The sequence below is a fragment of the Microcaecilia unicolor genome, chromosome 9 (genome assembly GCF_901765095.1).
Source record: "Microcaecilia unicolor chromosome 9, aMicUni1.1, whole genome shotgun sequence".
NCBI lineage: Eukaryota > Metazoa > Chordata > Amphibia > Gymnophiona > Siphonopidae > Microcaecilia > Microcaecilia unicolor.
Genome location: NC_044039.1, coordinates 34819708 through 34844513, shown reverse-complemented (window position 1 = coordinate 34844513; position 24806 = coordinate 34819708). Strand labels below are relative to the sequence as shown.

Below are 24806 nucleotides of genomic sequence, written 5' to 3'. Positions count from 1 at the left end.
AAGTAAGATATATTTGTGATATGGAGAGGTTGACAGCTGTCAAGCGCCATTCCTTGCCCAAATGGGAAAAAGTTTGGAAATCCTTTTTGAGAGTATGTGCTTGATGGAGGGTAAAAGAGTGAAAGAGAGACGAGGGATGAGGGAGGGAGGGATAGGGGGTAAGAGGGAGGTTTCACTTGGGTTAGGGGGATAGATATTCAATAAGAAAATTAAAAAAATTTTGAAGTGTCAATCTAATTCAATTATAATGGCTACAGGACCTTATTTTTTGTGTAAAAAGTGAAAAATTTGATAATTATTTGAATGTGTGTTGAGTTGACTTGCATAATGTTCTTGCTTAAGTGTTCTGTAACACCATTATTCAATAAAAACTTCTATAAATCAAAAAAAAAACACTGGAGCTGCCTGCTCGTTTGAAGTCTGGGGAAAGAAAGGCTGCTTCTTTGAATTTCCTTTTATTTGATTTAATTCTTTTAAAGCAGCTGCCTGTTAAAAGTGGCTGCCTCTCCCAAAGACGGTACACCTTTCCAGAGAAAGGGACGGCCCTTCCCTGCTAAGCCAGGGAGATGGGGAGGAAGGGGGGTGGACTCGAGACACCCGAGTTTAACACCCCCGAGGCTGTCAAAGAAAGAAGAGAAAGGAAACCCTGTCAAGCCTCTAAATAAGATTCCAGGCACAGAAGAATTATCACAAATATCTGTAATATCTAAAGAGAAAAGGAGAGAGACTAATGGGCTCACTTCCTACCTGCTGGGAGACTGAGAAAATACTGAGGCTAAGGTCACATGGCCAGGGCTCCTATTGGCTCTCTAGAGTCAGAGTTTTTTCTCAGTCTCCACCTGCTGGTAGGCGAGCACAACCCATCAGTCCAATCCTGGTCCGGTCCGGAGGGACGCTAAGGAACCATGTCTCTTAGAATGGCATTGAGGAGCCGGCTCCCACCTTGACTGTGGCGAAACTTACTCCACCGGCATTGAGGGGGTAACAGCCTGGGTGGAAGTTGACACCAGTACCGCATGCGACACTGGTGCCAGAGGCCACACTGCAGGCTGAGGGCCAAGCGGGGCCACAATGGGAGGCATGGCAGGCGCAAGCATCCCCGGTACCGATGCACACTGTTGCATGAGACCATGTTACCCACTTGTGAGAATAAATACACCTGCTTGTCCTCAGAGAAGACACTTTCCTATCAGATTTTGTAGTTCCTTTTCTTATTTTATTTTTTTATATTTTAATTTGTAAACTACTGAGATCTGCACTGCCTAACTACTACTACTACTACTATTTAACATTTCTAGAGCACCGGTACATCAAGTTTTAATAAATGAACAAACCTGAAATTAATTTATTCTACTAATCGAAATACTACTACAACAAAGAGCACCTTGTAAGTAACAGAATGAATGAAACAGATTCCACCGACAGATTTCAGAAATATTAAGAACAACAATGAGATGCCAGACAGCTTCTGTAACGGTGGTTTGTCTGCAGAAGCAATTAAATATAACATTCAACTCCGCACAGGAAACCGCACTGTCGGTGGAGAAAAAGAACCATCCCCCACCTGTCTCCGCGCATCCTGCGCTGCGCAAACTGAAAGCTGAACACCATTTCCCGCAGTGGGAACAGCGTTTAACTGTCTCCACTGCCATCACCCTAACACCGGACCGCCTGAGGAAAAAAAGAGCTGGCACCCATCACTGAAGACAGTGCGTTGCTCCAGTCACAGTGAGACCTCCCAGCAGGAAGCCTGTCAGAAATCAAACCCAGGCTCCCCAACTGAAGGTTGTTGCTGAGGCACAACAGGGCTATCTTTATTTATTTATTTTTTTTTTTGAAAGTGGCTGAAAAGCTGGTCTAGGTCTGCCATTTTTGTTTGTTCTTTTCTTTTTTTTGGTTGTGAAGAAGAAAAATCTCAGTAACCATAGCCAGCCATGCCACAAACTGGGAGAAGGGATGTATCGGGGTGAGACAGGAATCCGGACCACCAGGTATGCCCCCAAAGACGGCTCCCTCAGCCAACCATCCCATCTCAACTGACTACCAAGCCCAGGAGAACCCCAAGCAACACAGAATCCAGTAGCTGGTGAGAAGCCGTCCACCACCTGCTGGAGAAAGAGATATACTGACTGATGGAGGGGCTGGCTATCCAGTATCACTGCCTTCTGTTTGACTATCTCTATCTCCACCTGCTGGTAGATGGATATAACCCACCAGTTTCTGTATTCATCTGCTGCAGACGCTAAGAAAATTACTATTTCTCTAGATGCTGAGAGCGCATTTATTTCACTCTCTGGTTTGGCTTTGGAGGAGAATTTTTACATATAATTCAACTCTTATAATAATCCACAGGCCACCATAGCATAGTTTAATAGGTTTTTCACATATTTACTGCATACCAGATAGAATACTGTGCTTGACACAAATACTTTCCAATGATGCCAATACAAAGAAAAATGAAGTTCGTAAGCTATCAGCTAGGGTAAAACTCTTTATAAAAGGCAGTTAATAAATCCCAATAAATAAAGAAAAGAAATGTAAACCATAAACTAAACAAAAAATGGATTAAGTCAGACATATCTGGTTACTTGCAGATTACTTTATAATTTGTACACCAGGGGGTCCCTTTACTATGTTGCAGTAAAAAGTGGCTTCAGCGCATCCTTACATGGGTCTTCCCAGTACGCTAAGGTCATTCTTACCGCACTCATAAAATAGCCGATTTTCCTAAGTTTTGAATTAATGGCCATGTGTTAATTTTGCCATTAGCATGCGGCCATTTAAAATATTAGAACGTGAGCACTTACAGACACCTGTGCTAATCAATTAGCGTGCGGTAATGTAGATGCGATTATTAGCACAGAAACTCCCACTCTCCACCCACACAGTTTGCATGCAGATTTGAACATTACTGCACAATGCCTGAGCGCATCCCATGTTAAGCCATTTTAAGCTCACTAGGCACACGCTTACCACAGCTTAGTAAATGAACCCCTTAACCATAATAGCATAAACCTATTCAAAATATCACTCTACATCCAAAGTCAAATCATTTTGAAAGCATCTGAGTTTTTTCACAGTGGTTATAATGCAGTAAAATCTCTTGATATTAATAATCAGTCTAATTTTATACCTGTTATGAATCTGATCCCCTGTAAATTTAATATATTTATTCTTCTCCATCAACTTGGCAATTAGGGTGTCAATGATCACTTTCTGGTACTGAAAAGCCTCTTCAATAAACTGGTACCTGCAAAAAAAAAAATCAAATCAGGAATTTTACATCCTGGAGTTACCTGAGAAAATTATAGCTCGATTCATACTTGGTAAAGGAAGCATTTCATCCAGAATAGAGCAAGATTAGTGCTAATACCACATTAAATATTAAGGGATCCTTTTCTAAAGTACTGTAGAAGTAAAAAATCTGGGCTGCTTGGGGATAGAGTCAGTCCGGATTTTTGGATTTTCAAGCAGCCCACTTACATGCCCGTCACTCACTTTTCCAGGCCCTCAAGCCCCCCCCCCCCCCCCCCCCCCCCGTGGCTACCTCCCTCTTCCCTTCCTCCCCACACGGTCCGACGCCTTTCCTCTTGTCTCTCTCTAACCTGTCCTGAACTCTTCAGTTATATGGCGCCAGCAGCAGCCTTACTGCCGAAACACAGCGCAATAAAAATGAGGACTTTGGAACGATTGCACTTTTCTACCTTTTTTATAGAATTCCTTTTTATTTTATTTTTTGTGTGTTGGGTCTTTGAGTGATTTCTAGGAACTGTGGCTCCAGTAACCTAGAAATCACTGGGGATAATTTGAGAGCGAAGACTCACCCAGAGGCAGAGGCAGTTGTGACCCAGTTGGTGAGGGTGCTAGTGTAGAGCACAAGCAGCAGGTGCAGGCTGACCTGAGCTGCGCTGGGGATAGACTCTAAAAGTAGCCGCGGGGCAACTCCAGGCAGGTGGGCTAGGTGTTTCATGACACTAGCCAAAATATTAGCTCAATGTCTGGCATGGGTTCTGCCTGGTCTGATACATACAGATCAATCTGGGTTTGCTCTGAGAAGGCGGGTAGTGGATAATGTCCATCGTACCTTAAATATTATATAGGAGGCCCAGTTGCCTGGTCTAAATTGGCTTTGTTGGCTGTAGATGCAGAGAAGGCTTTTGACAGGGTCAGCTGGCCATTTCTTTGGTGAGTGTTGATGAGGATGGGCTTGGACAAATGTTTTTGTTTGAGGATTCATAAATTATATGAAGCACCAACAGCTCATATAAAAATCAATGAGAGCTACATGGAGGCTTTAAATAATCAGAGAGGGACCCAGCAGGGTTGTCCTTTGACCCCTTTATTGTTTGCCCTTTTTATAGAGCCCCTAGCTCAACAGGGCAGGGTGACTAGAGATATCAGGGGGTACCATGTAGGAAACAGCTCCTATAAATTGTGCTTCTTGCAGATGGAATCCTTTTTTATGTGACCTCGCCTATAATTTTGCGTGAATTGGCTGTTCTTGGTTTTGCTTCTGGATTTAATGTGTACTAATCAGAGTAACTAGGTGTCACTACCGAGGGAGGGGAAGAACAGCAGTTGCTGCTAAAGGAGAAATTAGGTCATACCTGATAATTTTCTTTCCATTAGTTCTTCACACTATTCCAGAACAAGTGGGTAGTTATGTCCATTAACCAGCAGGTGGAGATAGAAAATCCAGAACTGAGCACTACTACCTAGCCATGTGCTAGCCGCCCAGTTCCTCAGTATTGTGCATAAGCCAGCAGAAAACAAACCTAAATGCATGAACAGCAACCAACCAACAAACAAGGCAAAAAAACCCCAAAAACCAACGACAGGATCCAGAACAGTGAGCAGGGCAATAAGAAGCAAATAGGCCGAAAACACCGGGAGGGCTCCTGGAATAGTGTGAAGAACTAATGGAAAGAAAATTATCAGGTAAGACCTAATTTCTCCTTCCATTACATTCTATTCCAGGACAAGTGGCATGTTCAAAAGCAATCCCTGCGAGGGTGGGACATCGGCCCTGCTGCTCTTAAGACCGCCGCCCCAAAGGACGCGTCTGACCACACAGCAACTTGCACCCTATAAATGCTTGCTGAAAGAATGCGACGACCATGTCGCTGCCCTACAAATGTCTACCAGAGAAGACAAAGACGTCTCTGCCCACGACATCACCACACGCCTAGTCGAGTGGGCCTTCAAACCCAAAGGCTAAGCCTTCCCTGCCAGGAGGTAGGTGGACACCACCACCTCCTTCAACCAGCGGGCAATGGACGCTTTGGAGACCATTAGGCCCAACTTCCGTTTACAGAACAAAACAAACAATCCATCTGAGCGACGAAACTCGTTAGTCGCCTCCAGATACCGGATAAGAACTCTTCGAACATCCAGAAGCCGCAAGGATGCATACTGGCTCCCCTCGTCCTGCCGACGAAAGGAAGGCAGCTCTACCGACTAATTAAGATGAAATTCCGAGACCACCTTGGGCAGAAAAGATGGCACTGTTCGTAGAGACACCCCTCCCCTTCGAAAAACAGAGAAAGGGATCCCTGCAAGAGAGCGCCTAGAGTGCAGAAATACGAAGGGCTGAAGCGACAGCCACCAAAAATACTGCCTTCAGAGTAAGATCCTTCAGGGAAGCCTGACGAAGAGGCTCAAAGGGAGGACGGTGAAGCGCTCCAAGCACCAGATTGAGATCCCAGTCAGGGAAGGGAGCCCGGAAGCCGGTCGAAGACAACCCACTCCTTTCAGAAAATGGACCACATCCGGGTGAGCCGCCAGCAAAGAATTGCGCAAGCGCCCTCGGAAGCAGGCCAAGGCCGCCACCTGGACCTTCAAGGACCCCAGCGATAAGCCCTTGTGCACCCCCTGCTGCAGAAAATCAAGGATGCTGCCCACCGAAGCGCTAAAGGGATCCAAACCCCTTTCCGCACACCAATCTTCAAATATACACCAGACGTGGGCATAGGCCGAAGAAGTAGACCGCTTGCGAGCCTGAAGCAGGATAGTAATAACTGAATCTGAATAGCCTTTCTTCCTCAAACGAGACCTCTCAAGGGCCAGGCCGTAAGACCAAAGTGGGAGGGATCTTCCATGGCTACCGCTCTCTGCCGGAGAAGACCCCTCTCCTGTGGAAGGCGCAGCGGCTGGCCGTCCAGAAGACTGATGAGGTCGGCATACCAAGGACGCCTGGGCCCGTCCGGAGCCGCCAAAAATCACTCTGCCACAATGAGTCGCTACTCTTCTCAGCAGACGGCCCAACATTGCCAAGGAGGAAAGACATACAGGACTCCCTCTACCAGCCATGGTTGAAGTAGGGCATCCAGACCTAATGAATCCTGCTCCCTGCGACAACCCTGAAGAACTATGGAACCTTGGCATTGTCCTTCGTGGCCATCAGGTCCATGCAAGGAAGGCCCCAACGCCGTACGAAGTTGGAACGCCACAGCAGAGAGCTCCCAATCGCCAAGATCCAAAACATGACAAATGAGAAAGTCGGCTTCTATGTTGAGGACCCCGGCAATGTGGGCGGCTGAGAGGTAAGACAGGTGCTGCTCCGCCCAGACCATCAAGAGGCCAGATTCCATGGCCAGACAGCTGCTACGAGTCCCCCCCTGTCTGTTGATATAAGCTACAGTCGTCGCATTGTTTGAGAAGACTCAGGCCACCGCCGCCCCCTTCAGGAACGGGAGAAATGACATCAGAGCTAGCCGCACCACCCGAAGCTCTAGAAAATTGATGGTCCAGCGGGACTCCTGCGGTGACCACGTACCCTGAGCTAAATGGCCCCTGAAAAGGGCCCCCCAGCCCGACAGGCTGGCATCCATTGTCACTACCTCCCACTGTAGAATGGGAAAGGACATTCCCCATGCCAGAGACTGGGGCAGAGCCACCATCCCATGCTCCGTCTGGCCTCCAACGTCCAAGGCAGTCTGACTTGGTAAGCCTCCGACACCGGAGACCAGCGAGAGTGCAGAGACCTCAAGGGAACGTACCTGCCTCACCAGCTTCACCCGCTGCAGGTCGGTCAGAAAGACCCGAGCCCGCTGGGTATCGAATAGAACACCTAGGTATTGCAGGCAGCTCTTCTCGAAATTGATCAACCATCCCAAGGACTGAAGCAGCCTGACAACTGTGGAAGTCGCTTCCAAGCTGTCCTGGTAGGACGACGCGCGAATTAGCCAGTCGTCCAGGTAAGGGTGCACTCGAACACCCTGCTTCTGGAGGAAGGCTGCCACCACTACCATCACTTTGGAGAAGGTCCGTGGGGTCGTAGCAAGGCCAAATGGGAGTGCTCGAAACTGGAAGTACCGCGAAACGAAGGAACTGCTGATGGAGGCCCCAAATTGGAATATGAAAGTACACTTCTTTGAGATCGAGAGAGGTGAGAAACTAGCCCTCCTGCACGGAGGCAATGAAGGACCTGAGGATTTCCATCCGAAAGTGCGTAACCCGCAGGCACTTGTTGACACTCGAGGTCCCCCTATTGGACTGAATGCGTGGACCAACGCACCATCATTGAGACCGTTGGGCAGGAGGACCTATCCGACCTGACTTGCCGGCCCCTTCCTGTCCCCCCCGAAAGGACGACTGACGGGGCTGAAACGTAGGCCGTTGCCCAAAGGCCTGGCGACCTGGTCTGCATTTCTTACTGTCCTGAAACTGAGGGCGAGAGAACCCCGACTGCCAACTAGATGACCTAGGCAGGTCCTCAGGCTGCCGTTGGGGTCTACGAGCACTTTCACTAGATTACTCAAGTCCTCGCCAAACAGTAACTTCCCCTGAAAGGGCAGCTTGACCAACCAGACTTTGGACGCCGCATCCGCAGACCACGCCTGGAGCCACAACTGTCACCTTGCGTAGACTGCCAATGACATACCCTTGGCCAAAGCCCTAAGCATGTCATACACGGTGTCCGCTAGATAAGCGAGACCTGCCTCCATCCTAGCCGCCCGCTAGCCACTCCTGGCCCCCGACCTTTGATGCCATTGCAGATAGGCACGGGCCACAAAGGAACTGCAAATCACAGCCTGCAAGCCCAAGGCAGCCACCTCAAAGGCCTGTTTCAGGGCCTGCTCCAATTTCCTATCCTGAAGGTCCTTTAAGGCTACCCCGCCTTCCACAGGCAAGGTTGTCTTCTTAGTGACCGCTGTCACCAAAGAATACACCTTAGGAAAGCCCAACTTCTCCCTTTCCTCCGGAACCAAAGAGAAGAGACGGGCCATGGCTCTCCCCACTCGCAGACCCGCCTCGGGGATATTCCACTTTGCAGAGATTAAATCCTGAATATCTGGATGCATTGGGAACACCTTAGAGGGACCCCTAAGCCCCCACATGGGACCAGACTACTGGGAACCTGAAGAATCCCCCCCAGATTCAGATATGGAGAGAGCCGATAAGGATTCGAAATCAACGCACCCAATTCATCTTTTTGAAAAAGCCGGAGCACCTGAGGATCATCCCCGTCTCCCGAGGGGAGCTCCCCCTCCTCTAAAGGCTCCAGGACTTAAGGGCCCCCCAATGAATTGGACTCCGTGTCTGACCCCGGAGAAATGGGTGAACAACTCTCCAAAGGGTCGTCCAACAGGATAGGCCGAAGTCTCTTGGGAGGAAGAGGGGCTGAGTCCGACTCCACACCCCCCTGGACCCCCGGAGTAGGCAGAGCAGCGCCCCCCTGCTTCAATAAAAATGCCTGATGCATTAACAAGACAAATTCATGGGAAAAAGGCATACCCTGATCAGGTAAGCCCCCTGCTGCGACTGCCCCTTTCTCTGCCACCGGCAGACCACGTTCCCTGACCGTGGACAAAATGGCCGACATTCCCACCTCTGCCAGAAATGAGTCGCCAAGAGATCCCCCTGGGGACCCAGAGCGCTGATCCAGGCCCGTCATCCCCAGAGAAAGGCCACCAGGATCTCCTCCTCCACTAGGGGACACCGGTCTGCACACCGTGCAGCGGCCCGAGGAGCGTCTACCCCCAAAAGGAGGAGCAGTGCTTCACCACCTCAGTGGGGACTGACATGCCGCTATACCAAAAAACACCCGGCCAGAGGCCCGACTCGCAAGAGCGCACTGCAAGCCCGCTAACTTGCTCCCTCTTCTTATTTTATTTTTTACTTTTGGCACTAGTGTTTAATAGAAAAAAAAAGGTGTGCCGCGGGAACAACGCAACCATTACCATGGCCCACTAACAGATCCCCAACTCACTACCTGGATCCTAAAACAGGGTGGGCACCCCCAAACTCTCCAACCTCCTCACCTCCCCGGCCAGAACCGACACCGCCGGACTAGAGCCATTCTGATATGGCCAGAAGAAACATGGCTCTCTATTTATTTTTTCTTGGTTGCTGCACAGACACTGCGTTGCTAGGCTGTATAGAGAGGGGAGTGACCAGCAGAAGAAAAGAGGTTTTAATGCCCCTGTATAAGTCGTTGGTGAGAACCCACCTGGAGTATTGTGTTCAGTTCTGGAGGCCGTATCTTGCTAAGGATGTAAAAAGAATTGAAGCAGTGCAAAGAAAAGCTACGAGGATGGTATGGGATTTGCGTTACAAGACGTATGAAGAGAGACTTGCTGACCTGAACATGTATACCCTGGAGGAAAGGAGAAACAGGGGTGATATGATACAGACATTCAAATATTTGAAAGGTATTAATCCGCAAATGAACCTTTTCCGGAGATGGGAAGGAGGTAGAACTAGAGGGCATGAAATGAGATTGAAGGGGGGCAGACTCAAGAAAAATGTCAGGAAGTATTTTTTCACGGAGAGAGTGGTGGATGCTTGGAATGCCCTCCCACGGGAGGTGGTGGAGAGGAAAACGGTAACGGAATTCAAACATGCGTGGGATAAACATAAAGGAATCCTGTTCCGAGGGAATGGATCCTCAGAAGCTTAGCTGAGATTGGGTGGCATAGCCGGTGGTGGAAGGCGGGGCTGGTGGTTGGGAGGTGGGGATAGTGCTGGGCAGACTTATACGGTCTGTGCCAGAGCCAAAGGTGGGAAGTGGGGCTGGTGGTTGGGAGGCAGGGATAGTGCTGGGCAGACATATACGGTCTGTGCCCTGAAAATGACAGATACAAATCAAGGTAAGGTATACACAAAAAGTAGCCCATATGAGTTTATCATGTTGGGCAGACTGGATGGACCATGCAGGTCTTTTTCTGCCATCATCTACTATGTTACTATGTTACAAGAGAGGCTCAGGAGGGAAATAAAGGGAAGAAAGCATCCAGGAGGGAGCAAGACAGGGACCCAGCACACCAGGTATGTCTAAATTTCCTCAGGTGTGGCTCAACTGGGAACCAGTCACCAACTGGACCAGGAGAAACCAACTGGAACACAGAGAGAAACGAAGTATGTCCATCCACCTGCTGGAGATAGAAGATACTGAGGAACTGGGCGGCTAGCACATGGGTATGTAGTAATGCTCAGTTCTGGATTTTCTATCTCCACCTGCTGGTCGATGGACATAACTACCCACTTGTCCTGGAATAACATAGTAACATAGTAGATGACGGCAGAAAAAGACCTGCACGGTCCACCCAGTCTGCCCAATAAGATAAACTCACGTGTCATTTTTTTGTGTATACTTTATCTTGATTTGTACCTGTCTTTTTCAGGGCACAGACCAATAAGTCTGCCCAGCACTACCCCCACCTCCCAACCACCCGCCCTGCCACCGGCTCTGGCACAGACCGTATAAGTCTGCCCAGTACTATCCCCACCTCCCAACCACCAGCCCTGCCTCCCACCGCCGGCTAAGCTTCTGGGGATCCCTTCCTTCTGAGGAGGATTCCTTTATATTTATCCCATGCATGTTTGAATTCCGTTACCATTTTCCTCTCCACCACCTCCCGCGGGATAGAATGTAATGGAAGAGCAGATTCACTATCTGGGATGCAGATGCCCCGGTATTGCAATCAACTATATCAGCATAACTACAGGAGGATGTTGATCCAAGTTCGTTTAGATAAGGCTAAGTGGAAGCGGTTATGGTTGTCTTGGTGGGGGCCACATAGTGGTAGTTAACCCTTTAGTGTCCAATGTTCCCGTAATAAGCCATATGGGAACAGACTGACGGGAAAATTGGACACTAAAGGGTTAAAATGAATATTTTGCCTAGACTATTTTTATTATTTGTTACATTTGTATTCCACATTTTCCCACCTTTTTGCAGGCTCAATGTGGCTTACATATAAACGTTAACGGCGTTAGCCGATTCCGGTCTGAACAAATACATGGTATGAATGAATACAAAGTGATACTGTGGTAGAATGAGGTACATGTATGGTAGGTACAATTGGGGGAAACTTAGGGAGGGAAAGGGGGAAGAGAGTCAGGTAATGTCCGTTATGGTCTTTGGTTATATTGTCTCGCAAGTGTCCAGGTAGGTATTTTTATGTTGGGTCGGTGGGGTATGCTCTTATTCCAAACTGTCTCTGTTGCAAGTCCAGTTGGGGATTTGAATCAGGAGCAGAGGGATATTTCTGTGTTTTGGGGGGGGGGGGGGGGGGGGGGGGGGTAAGAGACCTCATGTGCCTAGACATCTTTTATGGCAGTGGGTGGAGTTGGGAGGTTGAGCTGTTCCAAATTTTATGCAGTACTATTAGGCAGCACAACTTCATCAGTTATCAGAATGGGAGATCAATCCTCAAAGTGGGGGTTGCTTTGGATCAGGCTCACTTCCCAGATTTTTCTCAAAGAAATTTACTTTTGATACCAAATGGGGAGCAGCTAGTAAAAATCCAAATTACTAAACCCTTTATCCTTTATGAAACATCTGTTAGGTATTTGGTTTGAAGTGTGTAATCGCCATGGAGGTAGGCCCCGAGTTGCTTCCTTGCCCTCCATTCAATATGAACCACTGTTTGCAGTGGGAAGGGGAGGCTCTGTTTTTTTTTTCTTGCTGGTAAGGAAGGGGGGTGACTTGTTTTATGCAACTTTTAGATGGGGGGGGGGGGGGGGGGGGGGAAACAGCTTTACTCTCAGACCTTCAGGAGAAAAATCATCTGCTGGCCAGGGATCCCCTCTCCCCTATTTGCACATAAAGCGAATGCTACATACCTGTAGAAGGTATTCTCCGAGGACAGCAGGCTGATTGTTCTCACTGATGGGTGACGTCCACGGCAGCCCCTCCAATCGGAAACTTCACTAGCAAAGTCCTTTGCTAGCCCTCGCGCGCCCGCGCGCACCGCGCATGCGCGGCCGTCTTCCCGCCCGAAACCAGCTCGAGCCGGCCAGTCCAGTATGTAGCAAGACAATACACTTCAAGGGAAGACACAACTCCAAAGGGGAGGCGGGCGGGTTTTGTGAGAACAATCAGCCTGCTGTCCTCGGAGAATACCTTCTACAGGTATGTAGCATTCGCTTTCTCCGAGGACAAGCAGGCTGCTTGTTCTCACTGATGGGGTATCCCTAGCCCCCAGGCTCACTCAAAACAACAACATTGGTCAATTGGGCCTCGCAACGGCGAGGACATAACTGAGATTGACCTAAAAAATTTACCAACTAACTGAGAGTGTAGCCTGGAACAGAACAAACAGGGCCCTCGGGGGGTGGAGTTGGATCCTAAAGCCCAAACAGGTTCTGAAGAACTGACTGCCCGAACCGACTGTCACGTCGGGTATCCTGCTGCAGGCAGTAATGAGATGTGAATGTGTGGACAGATGACCACGTCGCAGCTTTGCAAATTTCCTCCATGGTGGCTGACTTCAAGTGGGCTACCGACGCAGCCATGGCTCTAACATTATGAGCCGTGACATGACCCTCAAGAGCCAGCCCAGCCTGGGCGTAAGTGAAGGAAATGCAATCTGCTAGCCAATTGGATATGGCGCGTTTCCCTACAGCCACTCCCCTCTTGTTCGGGATCAAAAAAAACAAACAATTGGGCGGACTGTCTGTGGGGCTGTGTCCGCTCCAGATAGAAGGCCAATGCTCTCTTGCAGTCCAATGTGTGCAGCTGACGTTCAGCAGGGCAGGAATGAGGACGGGGAAAGAATGTTGGCAAGACAATTGACTGGTTCAGATGGAACTCCGACACAACCTTTGGCAGAAACTTAGGGTGAGTGCGGAGGACTACTCTGTTGTGATGAAATTTGGTGTAAGGGGCCTGGGCTACCAGGGCCTGAAGCTCACTGACTCTACGAGCCGAGGTAACTGCCACCAAGAAAATGACCTTCCAGGTCAAGTACTTCGGATGGCAGGAATTCAGTGGCTCGAAAGGAGGTTTCATCAGCTGGGTGAGAACGACATTGAGATCCCATGACACTGTAGGAGGCTTGACAGGGGGCTTTGACAAAAGCAAACCTCTCATGAAGCGAACAACTAAAGGCTGTCCTGAGATCGGCTTACCTTCCACTTGGTAATGGTATGCACTGATTGCACTAAGGTGAACCCTTACGGAGTTGGTCTTCAGACCAGACTCAGACAAGTGGAGAAGGTATTCAAGCAGGGTCTGTGTAGGACAAGAGCGAGGATCTAGGGCCTTGCTGTCACACCAGACGGCAAACCTCCTCCAATGAAAGAAGTAACTTCTCTTAGTGGAGTCTTTCCTGGAAGCAAGCAAGATGCGGGAGACACCCTCTGGCAGACCCAAAGAGGCAAAGTCTACGCCCTCAACATCCAGGCCGTGAGAGCCAGGGACTGGAGGTTGGGATGCAGAAGAGCCCCTTCGTCCTGCGTGATGAGGGTCGGAAAACACTCCAATCTCCACGGTTCTTCGGAGGATAACTCCAGAAGAAGAGGGAACCAGATCTGACGCGGCCAAAAGGGAGCAATCAGAATCATGGTGCCTCGGTCTTGCTTGAGTTTCAACAAAGTCTTCCCCACCAGAGGAATGGGAGGATAAGCATACAGCAGACCTTCCCCCCAATCCAGGAGGAAGGCATCCGACGCCAGTCTGCCGTGGGCCTGAAGCCTGGAACAGAACTGAGGGACCTTGTGGTTCACTTGAGATGCGAAGAGATCCACCAGGGGGGTGCCCCACGCCTGGAAGATCTGTCGCACCACACGGGAATTGAGCGACCACTCGTGAGGTTGCATAATCCTGCTCAACCTGTCGGCCAGACTGTTGTTTACGCCTGCCAGATATGTGGCTTGGAGCACCATGCCTTGACGGCGAGCCCAGAGCCACATGCTGACGGCTTCCTGACACAGGGGGCGAGATCCGGTGCCCCCCTGCTTGTTGACATAGTACATGGCAACCTGATTGTCTGTCTGAATTTGGATAATTTGGTGGGACAGCCGATCTCTGAAAGCCTTCAGAGCGTTCCAGATCGCTCGCAACTCCAGAAGATTGATCTGTAGATCGCTTTCTTGGAGGGACCACCTTCCTTGGGTGTGACGCCCATCGACATGAGCTCCCCATCCCAGGAGAGACGCATCCGTGGTCAGCACTTTTTGAGGCTGAGGAATTTGGAAGGGACGTCCCAGAGTCAAATTGGAGCAAATCGTCCACCAATACAGGGATTCGAGAAAACTCGTGGACAGGTGGATCACGTCCTCTAGACCCCCGGCGGCCTGATACCACTGGGAGGCTAGGGTCCATTGAGCAGATCTCATGTGAAGGCGGGCCATGGGAGTCACATGAACTGTGGAGGCCATGTGGCCCAGCAATCTCAACATCTGCCGAGCTGTGATCTGCTGGGACGCTCGCACCCGCGAGACGAGGGACAACAAGTTGTTGGCCCTCGCCTCTGGGAGATAGGCGCGAGCCGTCCGAGAATCCAGCAGGGCTCCGATGAATTCGAGTTTCTGCACTGGGAGAAGATGGGACTTTGGGTAATTTATCACAAACCCCAGTAGCTCCAGGAGGCGAATAGTCATCTGCATGGACTGCAGGGCTCCTGCCTCGGATGTGTTCTTCACCAGCCAATCGTCGAGATATGGGAACACGTGCACCCCCAGCCTGCGAAGCGCCGCTGCTACCACAGCTAGGCACTTTGTGAACACCCTGGGCGCAGAGGCGAGCCCAAAGGGTAGCACACAGTACTGGAAGTGGCGTGTGCCCAGCTGAAATCGCAGATACTGTCTGTGAGCTGGCAGTATCGGGATGTGTGTGTAGGCATCCTTCAAGTCCAGAGAGCATAGCCAATCGTTTTGCTGAATCATGGGGAGAAGGGTGCCCAGGGAAAGCATCCTGAACTTTTCTTTTACGAGATATTTGTTCAGGGCCCTTAGGTCTAGGATGGGACGCATCCCCCCTGTTTTCTTTTCCACAAGGAAGTACCTGGAATAGAACCCCAGCCCTTCTTGCCCGGATGGCACGGGCTCGACCGCATTGGCGCTGAGAAGGGCGGAGAGTTCCTCTGCAAGTACCTGCTTGTGCTGGAAGCTGTAGGACCGAGCTCCCGGTGGACAATTTGGAGGTTTTGAAGCCAAATTGAGAGTGTATCCTTGCCGGACTATTTGGAGAACCCACTGATCGGAGGTTATGAGAGGCCACCTTTGGTGAAAAGCTTTCAACCTCCCTCCGACAGGCAGGTCGCCCGGCACTGACACTTGGATGTCGGCTATGCTCTGCTGGAGCCAGTCAAAAGCTCGCCCCTTGCTTTTGCTGGGGAGCCGCGGGGCCTTGCTGAGTCGCACGCTGCTGACGAGAGCGAGCGCGCTGGGGCTTAGCCTGGGCCGCAGGCTGTCGGGAAGGAGGATTGTACCTACGCTTGCCAGAAGTATAGGGAACAGTCTTCCTTCCCCCGAAAAATCGTCTACCTGTAGAGGTAGAAGCTGAAGGCTGCCGGCGGGCGAACTTGTCGAATGCGGTGTCCCGCTGGTGGAGAGACTCTACCACCTGCTCGACTTTTTCGCCAAAAATGTTATCCGCACGGCAAGGCGAGTCCGCAATCCGCTGCTGGATTCTATTCTCCAGGTCGGCGGCACGCAGCCATGAGAGCCTGCGCATCACCACACCTTGAGCAGCGGCCCTGGACGCAACATCAAAAGTGTCATAAACTCCTCTGGCCAGGAATTTTCTGCACGCCTTCAGCTGCCTGACCACCTCCTGAAAAGGCTTGGCTTGCTCAGGGGGAAGAGCATCAACCAAGCCCGCCAACTGCCGCACATTATTCCGCATGTGTATGCTCGTGTAGAGCTGGTAAGACTGGATCTTGGACACGAGCATAGAGGAATGGTAGGCCTTCCTCCCAAAGGAGTCTAAGGTTCTAGCGTCCTTGCCCGGGGGCGCCGAAGCATGTTCCCTAGAACTCTTAGCCTTCTTTAGGGCCAAATCCACAACTCCAGAGTCATGAGGCAACTGAGTGCGCATCAGCTCTGGGTCCCCATGGATCCGGTACTGGGACTCGATCTTCTTGGGAATGTGGGGATTAGTTAATGGCTTGGTCCAGTTCGCAAGCAATGTCTTCTTCAGGACATGGTGCAAGGGAACAGTGGACGCTTCCTTAGGTGGAGAAGGATAGTCCAGGAGCTCAAACATTTCAGCCCTGGGCTCGTCCTCCACAACCACCGGGAAGGGGATGGCCGTAGACATCTCCCGGACAAAGGAGGCAAAAGACAGACTCTCGGGAGGAGAAAGCTGTCTCTCAGGAGAGGGAGTGGGATCAGACGGAAGACCCTCAGACTCCTCGTCAGAGAAATATCTGGGATCTTCCTCTTCCTCCCACGAGGCCTCACCCTCGGTGTCAGACACAAGTTCACGGACCTGTGTCTGCAACCTCGCCCTGCTCGACTCCGTGGAACCCCGTCCACGATGGGGGCGTCGAGAGGTAGACTCCCTCGCCCGCATCGGCGAAGCTCCCTCCGCCGACGTAGTCGGGGAGCCTTCCTGGGAGGTGGCCGCGGTCGGTACCGCACGCGGTACCGACGTCGGGGACCTCAACCTGGGCGATGGGCCAGCCGGCGCCACGCTCGACGGTACCGGTGGCGCAAGCACCGCCGGTACCGGAGGGGTAGGGCGCAACAGCTCTCCCAGAATCTCTGGGAGAACGGCCCGGAGGCTCTCGTTTAGAGCGGCTGCAGAGAAAGGCTGAGAGGTCGATGCAGGCGTCGACGTCAGTACCTGTTCCGGGCGTGGAGGCTGTTCCGGGCTGTCCAGAGCGGAGCGCATCGACACCTCCTGAACAGAGGGTGAGCGGTCCTCTCGGTGCCGATGCCTGCTGGGTGCCGAATCCCTCGGCGACCCAGAGCTCTCGGTGCCGACACGGGGAGGAGACCGGTGTCGATGCTTCTTCGATTTCTTCCGAAGCATGTCACCAGAGCTCCCCGGCACCGACGAGGAGGACGTCGAATCCATCCGTCGCTTCCTCGGGGCCGAGACTGAAGAAGGTCGATCTCGGGGGGGCTGTACCGCAGGAGCCCTCAGGGTAGGAGGAGACCCACCCGAGGGCTCACCGCCACCAGCAGGGGAATGGACAGCCCTCACCTGCACTCCACCCGATGCACCACCGTCCGACGACATCAGCAGACGAGGTCCTGGTACCACCGACGTCGATGCAGCTATCCGATGTCTCGGCGCCGATGCAGAGGCCCGATGCCTCGATGCACTCGATGCAGGGGCGGCCGAGGAAGATGGTCTGGACGCTGACGACGTCGATGCACTCGAAGATCCCGGTGCCGATGCCGACGAAGAGCCCGAGAACAACACGTTCCACTGGGCTAGTCTCGCTACCTGAGTCCGCCTTTGAAGCAGGGAACACAGACTGCAGTTCTGAGGGCGGTGCTCGGCCCCCAGACACTGAAGACACGACGAGTGTCGATCAGTGAGCGAGATAACCCGGGCGCACTGGGTGCACTTCTTGAAGCCGCTGGAAGGCTTCGATGTCATGGGCGGAAAAATCACGCCGGCGAAATCAAAAGCCGAAATGGCGAAATTTGAAGCACCAAATTTAGAGGGAGAAAAAATCTCGACCGAGGCCGAAAAGAGGCCTACCCCGACGACGAAAGAAAACTTACCGGGGCAAAAAAGCTGGAAGTACGGGGAGGATTTACACGAAACCCGGCGGGGGGTTTCCGGAGCACTTCCCGACTAGGACAAAGCTTTCCCGAAGGAAAAAAACACGTTCAAAACAAATTGGACGCGCGAGGTCGACTTTCCGGGGCTCGACACGGCGAAAACACGACCGTACCGAGTGCGGACAAAAGAAGACTGGCCGGCTCGAGCCGGTTTCGGGCGGGAAGACGGCCGCGCATGCGCGGTGCGCGCGGGCGCGCGAGGGCTAGCAAAGGACTTTGCTAGTGAAGTTTCCGATTGGAGGGGCTGCCGTGGACGTCACCCATCAGTGAGAACAAGCAGCCTGCTTGTCCTCGGAGAAAGCATTTTATATCCCCCAGAAATTGGTTAAGGGAAGATCCTGAAGATATAGAACACCTTGAAAATTTGTGAGTTGCCCTGGGTAAAGTGAAGGGACCTATTTCACTTTTGTATTGGTTCTTGGTTGGCAGAGGGTTTCAAAAAATATACGTTTTTTTGTTGGATTGGGAGTGGGATCTGAGGGAAGAATTCAATATGAATACTTGGAAGAGAGTTTTTGTTGAAGTTAAAAAAGCTTCAATATTTGTATTGATTAAGGAAATTCACATAAAGTTGTGAAAAGGAGGTATTATACACCTGAGAAACTAAAGAAAATGTTTCCCACTATGGTTTTAGATGAATGTTGGCATTGGGGGCCTGGGGGTACCTTTTTGCACATTTGGTAAACCTGAACACTCCTGCAGCCTTTCTGGCAGGAGGTGGCTAATGCAGCCATTAGGTGTCCCCTTTCCTTGCATTCCTAAATTTTGCTTGTTAGGTTTAGGTAATTTAGGTAATTCCAGGGGACACAAATGGCAGACCTACGTTAAACACATTTGTTTGGCAGCGGCAAAATATGAAATTGCAGCATGTTGGAAGCAACCTGCTAGTCCTACTGCACAACTGGATGTCTCAAGTTTGAGTGGTTCATGACTTGGAACAGTTGATCGATTGCTATCATGGATGTTTTAATCCAGATAGATGGAATGGTTCCACTTATCTACTTTGCTTTCTTCTGTAAGAGACTGTTTGTAGAGGTTTTTTGTGTATCTGGAGGGGGGGGGGGGGGGGGCCTTCCTCATTGCACTTGGGCCTGGCTCTTGCTTAAGAGTCCCTTTTGGGAGCCATTTTGTATTGGGAGTTTCTTATGTTTTTTGATGGGGTGAGTGATAGGAGGGGGAGGTTTAGTTTGTAACATTGACAGTCAATGTTGGTTGTACTGTTTTGCTTGCTTGGATTTACGGTAAACATTTCTTTTCAATAAAAATGGAAAGTTAATAAAAAGACAAAAGAATGCTGCATGTTTGGCTGATTCTAGCCTTGCACATGTAACTGGAGGACTGATAAAAGATGTCACTGTAATAAGCAATGTAACCAAGTGGGAGTAGATGAGTAATCATAGAAAAACAAAACAGTGGAATCTCAGTGTGCAAGGCCTTATAAGTCAGAATCACTACTCTGAATGTATGCAAAAAGCCACAGGAAGCCAATGATTCAAAAAAAAAAGTAGTGCTGTAAAAACACTGCCAAAAGCTCAGGGAGAATGTCCAGGTGCGTTCATTGGAAATAGGCTATAGGGAAAGGCTGGGGTGCAGGCTCAGACACAGCATGGAGACCCGAACACTGGCACCTCCTCTATGGAAGGGGAGTGGTACTCCTGGTGCCGACACTTCTCGGGGACCGAATCTCTCAGTGTCCTGGAACTCCTAGCACTGTGTGTCAATGGGGATTGATACCAATGCCGCTTGGCCTTGTGAGAGTGCAGGTGAAAGGGGATCCGGGAAGGCATGAAGAAAGGGGGTGCAGGGAGCCGGGGAATCCCAACGGGGCAGATTTCATGTGCACAACACCCACATTCAGAAAGCTGGGCTACCGGAGGCAGAGAGGTTGGCTGGGTTAAGGAAGAAGGGGAGGAACTACCAGTCCCAGAATCCTTCTCTTCTCCACCCGGCTGTGCAAGAGTTAGGGGAGGAGATAGAAGATTGGGAAATGGTCTCTGAGGAAGGTGATGAGGGCCAGCTGGAGAGACTGGGGGTGGGGGAAGTTGAAGAGGAGGATAAAATGGAGATTACTGAAGGGCTAGAGGAGGAACGGAGATTGGAGCTCTGGCTCAAATCCGAAAAGCTGCTGTAAGAGGGTGGCTAGCTGTGCCTTGGAGAGACTGGTGGAAGACCGGAAGAGAGAGGCTGAGGAGCTGGGGAAGATCTCTACTAAAAAGGGGTGCAGCCCTGGGAGAGAAAGAGGGCTGGGCACAATTGAAACCCCAGCCTGAACCAGGTGGGAACCAAGCTGTGTAACTGTGCTGTAAGGAGGTGCAAGAAAGACTGTGTAAACTGTTTCCTATTGAAAAGGTCTGGGCTGCAACCTACCAAGCTACTGTGTTTTCTTTCTGATAATGTACTCTTCCCTAAGAGAAGTAATCTTAGGTCAAGTGAAGTGAAGTTATATGGACTGTTTTGAACCTGACTTGTGCTTTGGGTAGCAAGCCCTAAACAACCTGGAGTTAAGGTGTGCCTGGGCGTATATGTTGACCTAAAGCAAGAAAATAAAAGCCCTTACTTATAAACGTTGTGCTTTGAATGTGCCTCTGTGAAAGGAACTGAGGGAGGAAGGAGTCCTGGAAGTTCTCAGGGCCTGGAGCTAAGGCTCAAAGCAGCCAGATTGCTGTGGAGGGAGGCAGCAGCCGTGTGAAGAAGAAGGCAGCTAAGCAGGGTCGAGCCTGGCTGGGTCCTGGAAGGGCGACCCAGCTACAGCCTTCACCCGATGCCAGTCATCAATGCTCCTCAGTGCCAAGAAGGATGATGTCTAACCCCCACGTTGCCTCGGTGTCGGGTCCGATTGTGACAGATCATGACGACCCTGCACAGTGGCCGAGGCAGGTGGAGACCCACTTGATGCGCATTCACTCCCAGTGTCTGAAACAGCTCTCAGCCACACGGAACAACGCACCAGACATCGATGCTGATTTAGACACCGATGCTTCGGACTAGGCTCCAAAAATCTTTTCCCTTTGAACCTCTCTAGCCAGCTTGGTTTTTTTCTTCATACAAAGGCAAAGAACACAGCTGGAAGGGGGTATGTTCTGGCCCCAAACACTGAAGACACTAAGAATGGGTGTCTTTGTTACAGATGGTCCTATTGCACCAGCTACAGCACAAAGCCATTGGGAACCTTCGATGACATAGAAGGGAAAACAACTATGGCCAAATCAAATAGCTTGATGGTGACTATAAAGGACCAAGCACCAGAAAAATAAAGGGAGAATTACCCAAATGGAGCTCAGGCCTAAGAGGCCCCACTAAATGCACCAAAAATAAAGGAAACCTAAAAGTGGGGGAAAATGAACTAAAAGTATAAGGGAAAGGAGCGGTACTTTCTGAAGAAAAAAAAAATCCCGAAGGGAAAGCACAAAATCCAAAAAAAAGAAGCTCATGCACCAGATGCTGTGAGGAGTGCAGGACAATCACATTCTCTCCTCACTGCAGACGAGAAGAGACTGCGCTCTCATGGCGAGCGGGAAGGCACTCGCGCACATGCAATGAAGACTACGTGTGTGCTGTTTACACTCTGCACTGGGCAACGTGGATTACATCACCCACAAGTGAGAATATGACCTGCTTGACCTCGGAAAATATTTTAACTCAAATTACGTTGGAACAGCCAAGCTTTACATAATCTAAGCAGCTGTGTTTACAATTGGAAATTAAGAATTAAATCAATAACAGCTCTTTCACTGAATAAGTCACCCAAGACTTTTTTTTACAGTAAGTAAGCTGGGTAAAGACCTGTCTTTTTTTTTTTTTTTGATAATTACAGCCCTATCTTCCTAATTAGTGTGGAATGCAAAGTATATGTTAGCACTTTCCTAAGTCTTCCTACCAGAGGATGATATATTACAAAACAGGGATCCTTCAATCCAGTCCTCTATGTCCATAGCTCAGTCTGGTTTTGAGGATTTCCACAATGAATATGTATGAGATCTATTAGCATTCACTACATCCATTACATTACATGTAAATACATTTCATATATATTCATTGTGGAAATCCTGAAAACCAGGCTGGGTTGTGGACCTTGAGGACTACATTTGAGAACCCCTCTTATAAAGCATGATAAGAATGGCTTCATAAAAGGCAGGCTGGCAGGGAATAATGCTAAAAAAATTCTGCAGTCCGGTTTATATAGTGTAACAGCAGGCAACTCCACTTGTTGTCCTCTCCCAGAATGCTAAAAAAAAGATTTGCCAGCACTGAGTTACCTGTTTTGGACCAAACCATTCCATTACCTTAGTTTCTCCACATGGTAAGGGTGTAATATACATCTCTTACAACGCAATTATTTATCAACTGCTTTCTATCCAGGTTATTCACACTACAGAGGAGTACAAGGTAAGGCTGCCCATTTTTTGTCTTTTTATTTAGCATTTTCTTTAGAGCCGTTTCCCCCTGCAATTAGACAGAATCAAGACCTACCTGGAATTTGTTTTTAGATCTTTTTACCACCACCCCAAATTATCATGTACCAGACACCAACAATTTGGAGTGATAAAAGTCTAAGGCCACGTATGAGAAAAGCAATTTTTATTACTTCCACAATACAGATATCATTAATGATTTTCTCAGTGGGAGAATGGAACTATTACACAAAAGTGTTCAACGCCCTCGCTTCTCCAAAGTAATACTCTGATCAAGCTGCTTATATACTAAAATTGACAAGCTAACAATTCATTTACTTCTACAAGTTATTTTCCACTTTTTCTGGGTACTTTCCATGTCCAGTCGTCTTTTTCCCAGGATCTATTTTCCTTATGTTATTCCCCTTAGGTCGTTAAAACCACTTTATCTTGTTTATGAAGTTTTTATGACTTCTATTTTCTCTGAAATGCCTGCACCCTTTTGGTACATCTCTTTTCCCAAAACAAAGGGTGTCTTCAGCATCTCAAACGTTTCTCAAGTCATACAGGCTGGTTAACTGTTTATTTCTTTTAAGCCCTGGTCTTAAGGCTCATGGCTGTGCCCATATTCTACATTTCCCCCCTTGAAGGCCTTTGAGAATAAGGGCTTCACTTGTCTTGAAGCTTTGCTGTAGTCCCATCCATTCCAGAGTGGAGCAGTAAGTTCTTTTTCAGACGCATGTTAGGCTTAGGGAGATTGTAGGCTCGAGTCACAGTCCATGTATTTCCAGTACAGACCTAGGACCCCATGAAACAAGACAAAGTGATCATTAGTGACCCACAGGGTATCCCTTTCTACTCTCCCCTTGGCCTTAAATTTACTATCAACTTTAGGTCCACCCTGATGATGACTGCGTCAGAGACCCTTCATGTATCAGAGACATGTAAGCAATTATTATAATATCAACATTGTTCAACAAAAATGATACATTTTTCAAGAATCATTAAAATCAGTGCTAAGACACCAAAATTTCTAAGGAAGGATCCAAGATGGCGACGGTGTAAGAAGCGTCGCCGGACACGCTTCAGAGTTTGATCCAGCTATCGCTGAAGAGAGCCCCTTACCCGTCGGAATGATGGGAAAAAGGAGAGGCAAAGTCCGGGAGGCTCCCTTTGTCCGTGGCGGGACGCCTCAGCTCCAACAGACGACGCTGGATCAATTTGGAGTGATGCCCGGTCCCATGAAGGTTTCAACTCCTTCTGCCGGAGCCGGCGTGTTGACGCTGGACAACAGTGTAGACGGGGCTTCCTCGAGCCCCGTCGAACGTGCGGCGCCCAAAAACCCGGAAGAGATACTCTCCATGCAAGCCCTGTCGCCTCAGACCGAAGTGGAGTGCAGAGTGACCAGGGAGGGAGCCTGCAGGAGACGAGAACTGGTGCTGACAGCTTGGGAGAGCCGGAATTAACAGCAGCTCACGTAGTTTTGTCAAAAACAGTGAGTATTCTGGAACAAGCTGCGAAAGCCCCTCAACCGGATTGTTTAGTGGAGAAAATAGTGAAACCTGCCGTAGTGTCCTTAGAGTCACTTTGGGACTTGACTTCTACTACTCAAACTGCTTTACAAACTTTAATTTTTAAAAATATGGAGACAATTAAAGCCTTATCAGAGACTGCATTGAATCAGCTACAAACTAATGATTTTCAAGCCTCTGAAGTTAAAAGACTGACCGAAAGAACTGAAAAACTTGAACTTATTGAACAGACTTTAATTAAGGAAAAGAATTTTACTTTAAGACACTTGGAATATTTAGAAAATCAATCTAAGAGATTGACTTTACGTTTTATAGTTTTCCTAGGTCTCCTTTTATTTCTCCAATTCAAATGGTTAAGAAATATTTAGTTGAAATTCTAGGTATGCAGGAGAATTCATTGCCACCAATAACTTGAGCTTTTTATCTTCAAACTGGTGTTAAATCATCAGAAAATTTACAAGCACAGGGGGCGGTGAATTTCACTGTATTTCTCGAATCTTCTCTTGAGGTTATAACACAAAGGACTACGTTATTGGTAACCTTTGTATTGGAAATGGATAGGGACGCAGTGCTTAAACTTTCTTTAAGACATTTGGATTCTATGTTTTTGGGGTCAAAAGTAAGAATCTTTCCGGATCTTTCCAGGGAAACACAAAGAAGAAGTAAGATGTTCCTATTGCTGCGGTCAAGAACAGTAGCAATCGGGGCTGATTTTCTTTTGAAGTTTCCCTGTATTTGTAGAGTTAAATTTCAATCTAAACAATATCAATTTTTTGACCCAAAACAATTGGAAGATTTCTTAGTAAGCAGAGAAGAGGTTAATGTACAAGTCTAGTCACATATGTAACACTGTAGGGCAGGCTACAGTAAAATGATGCAACTTTTGATTTATTCTGTTGTGAACTGCTTAATA

At 49.2% G+C, this 24806-nt stretch overlaps 1 protein-coding gene across 2 annotated transcripts in view; it reads right to left on the bottom strand.

Annotated features, from left to right (window-relative positions):
- The window catches only part of TRIM24 (tripartite motif containing 24), a 387425-nt gene that overhangs the window by 194032 nt on the left and 168587 nt on the right, over nucleotides 1-24806 (bottom strand). For both annotated transcript variants that reach the window (XM_030214266.1, XM_030214267.1), the window contains exon 5: nucleotides 3134-3250. In XM_030214266.1, the coding sequence (XP_030070126.1) occupies nucleotides 3134-3250 (117 nt within the window). The remainder of the gene's footprint in view (nucleotides 1-3133; nucleotides 3251-24806) is intronic.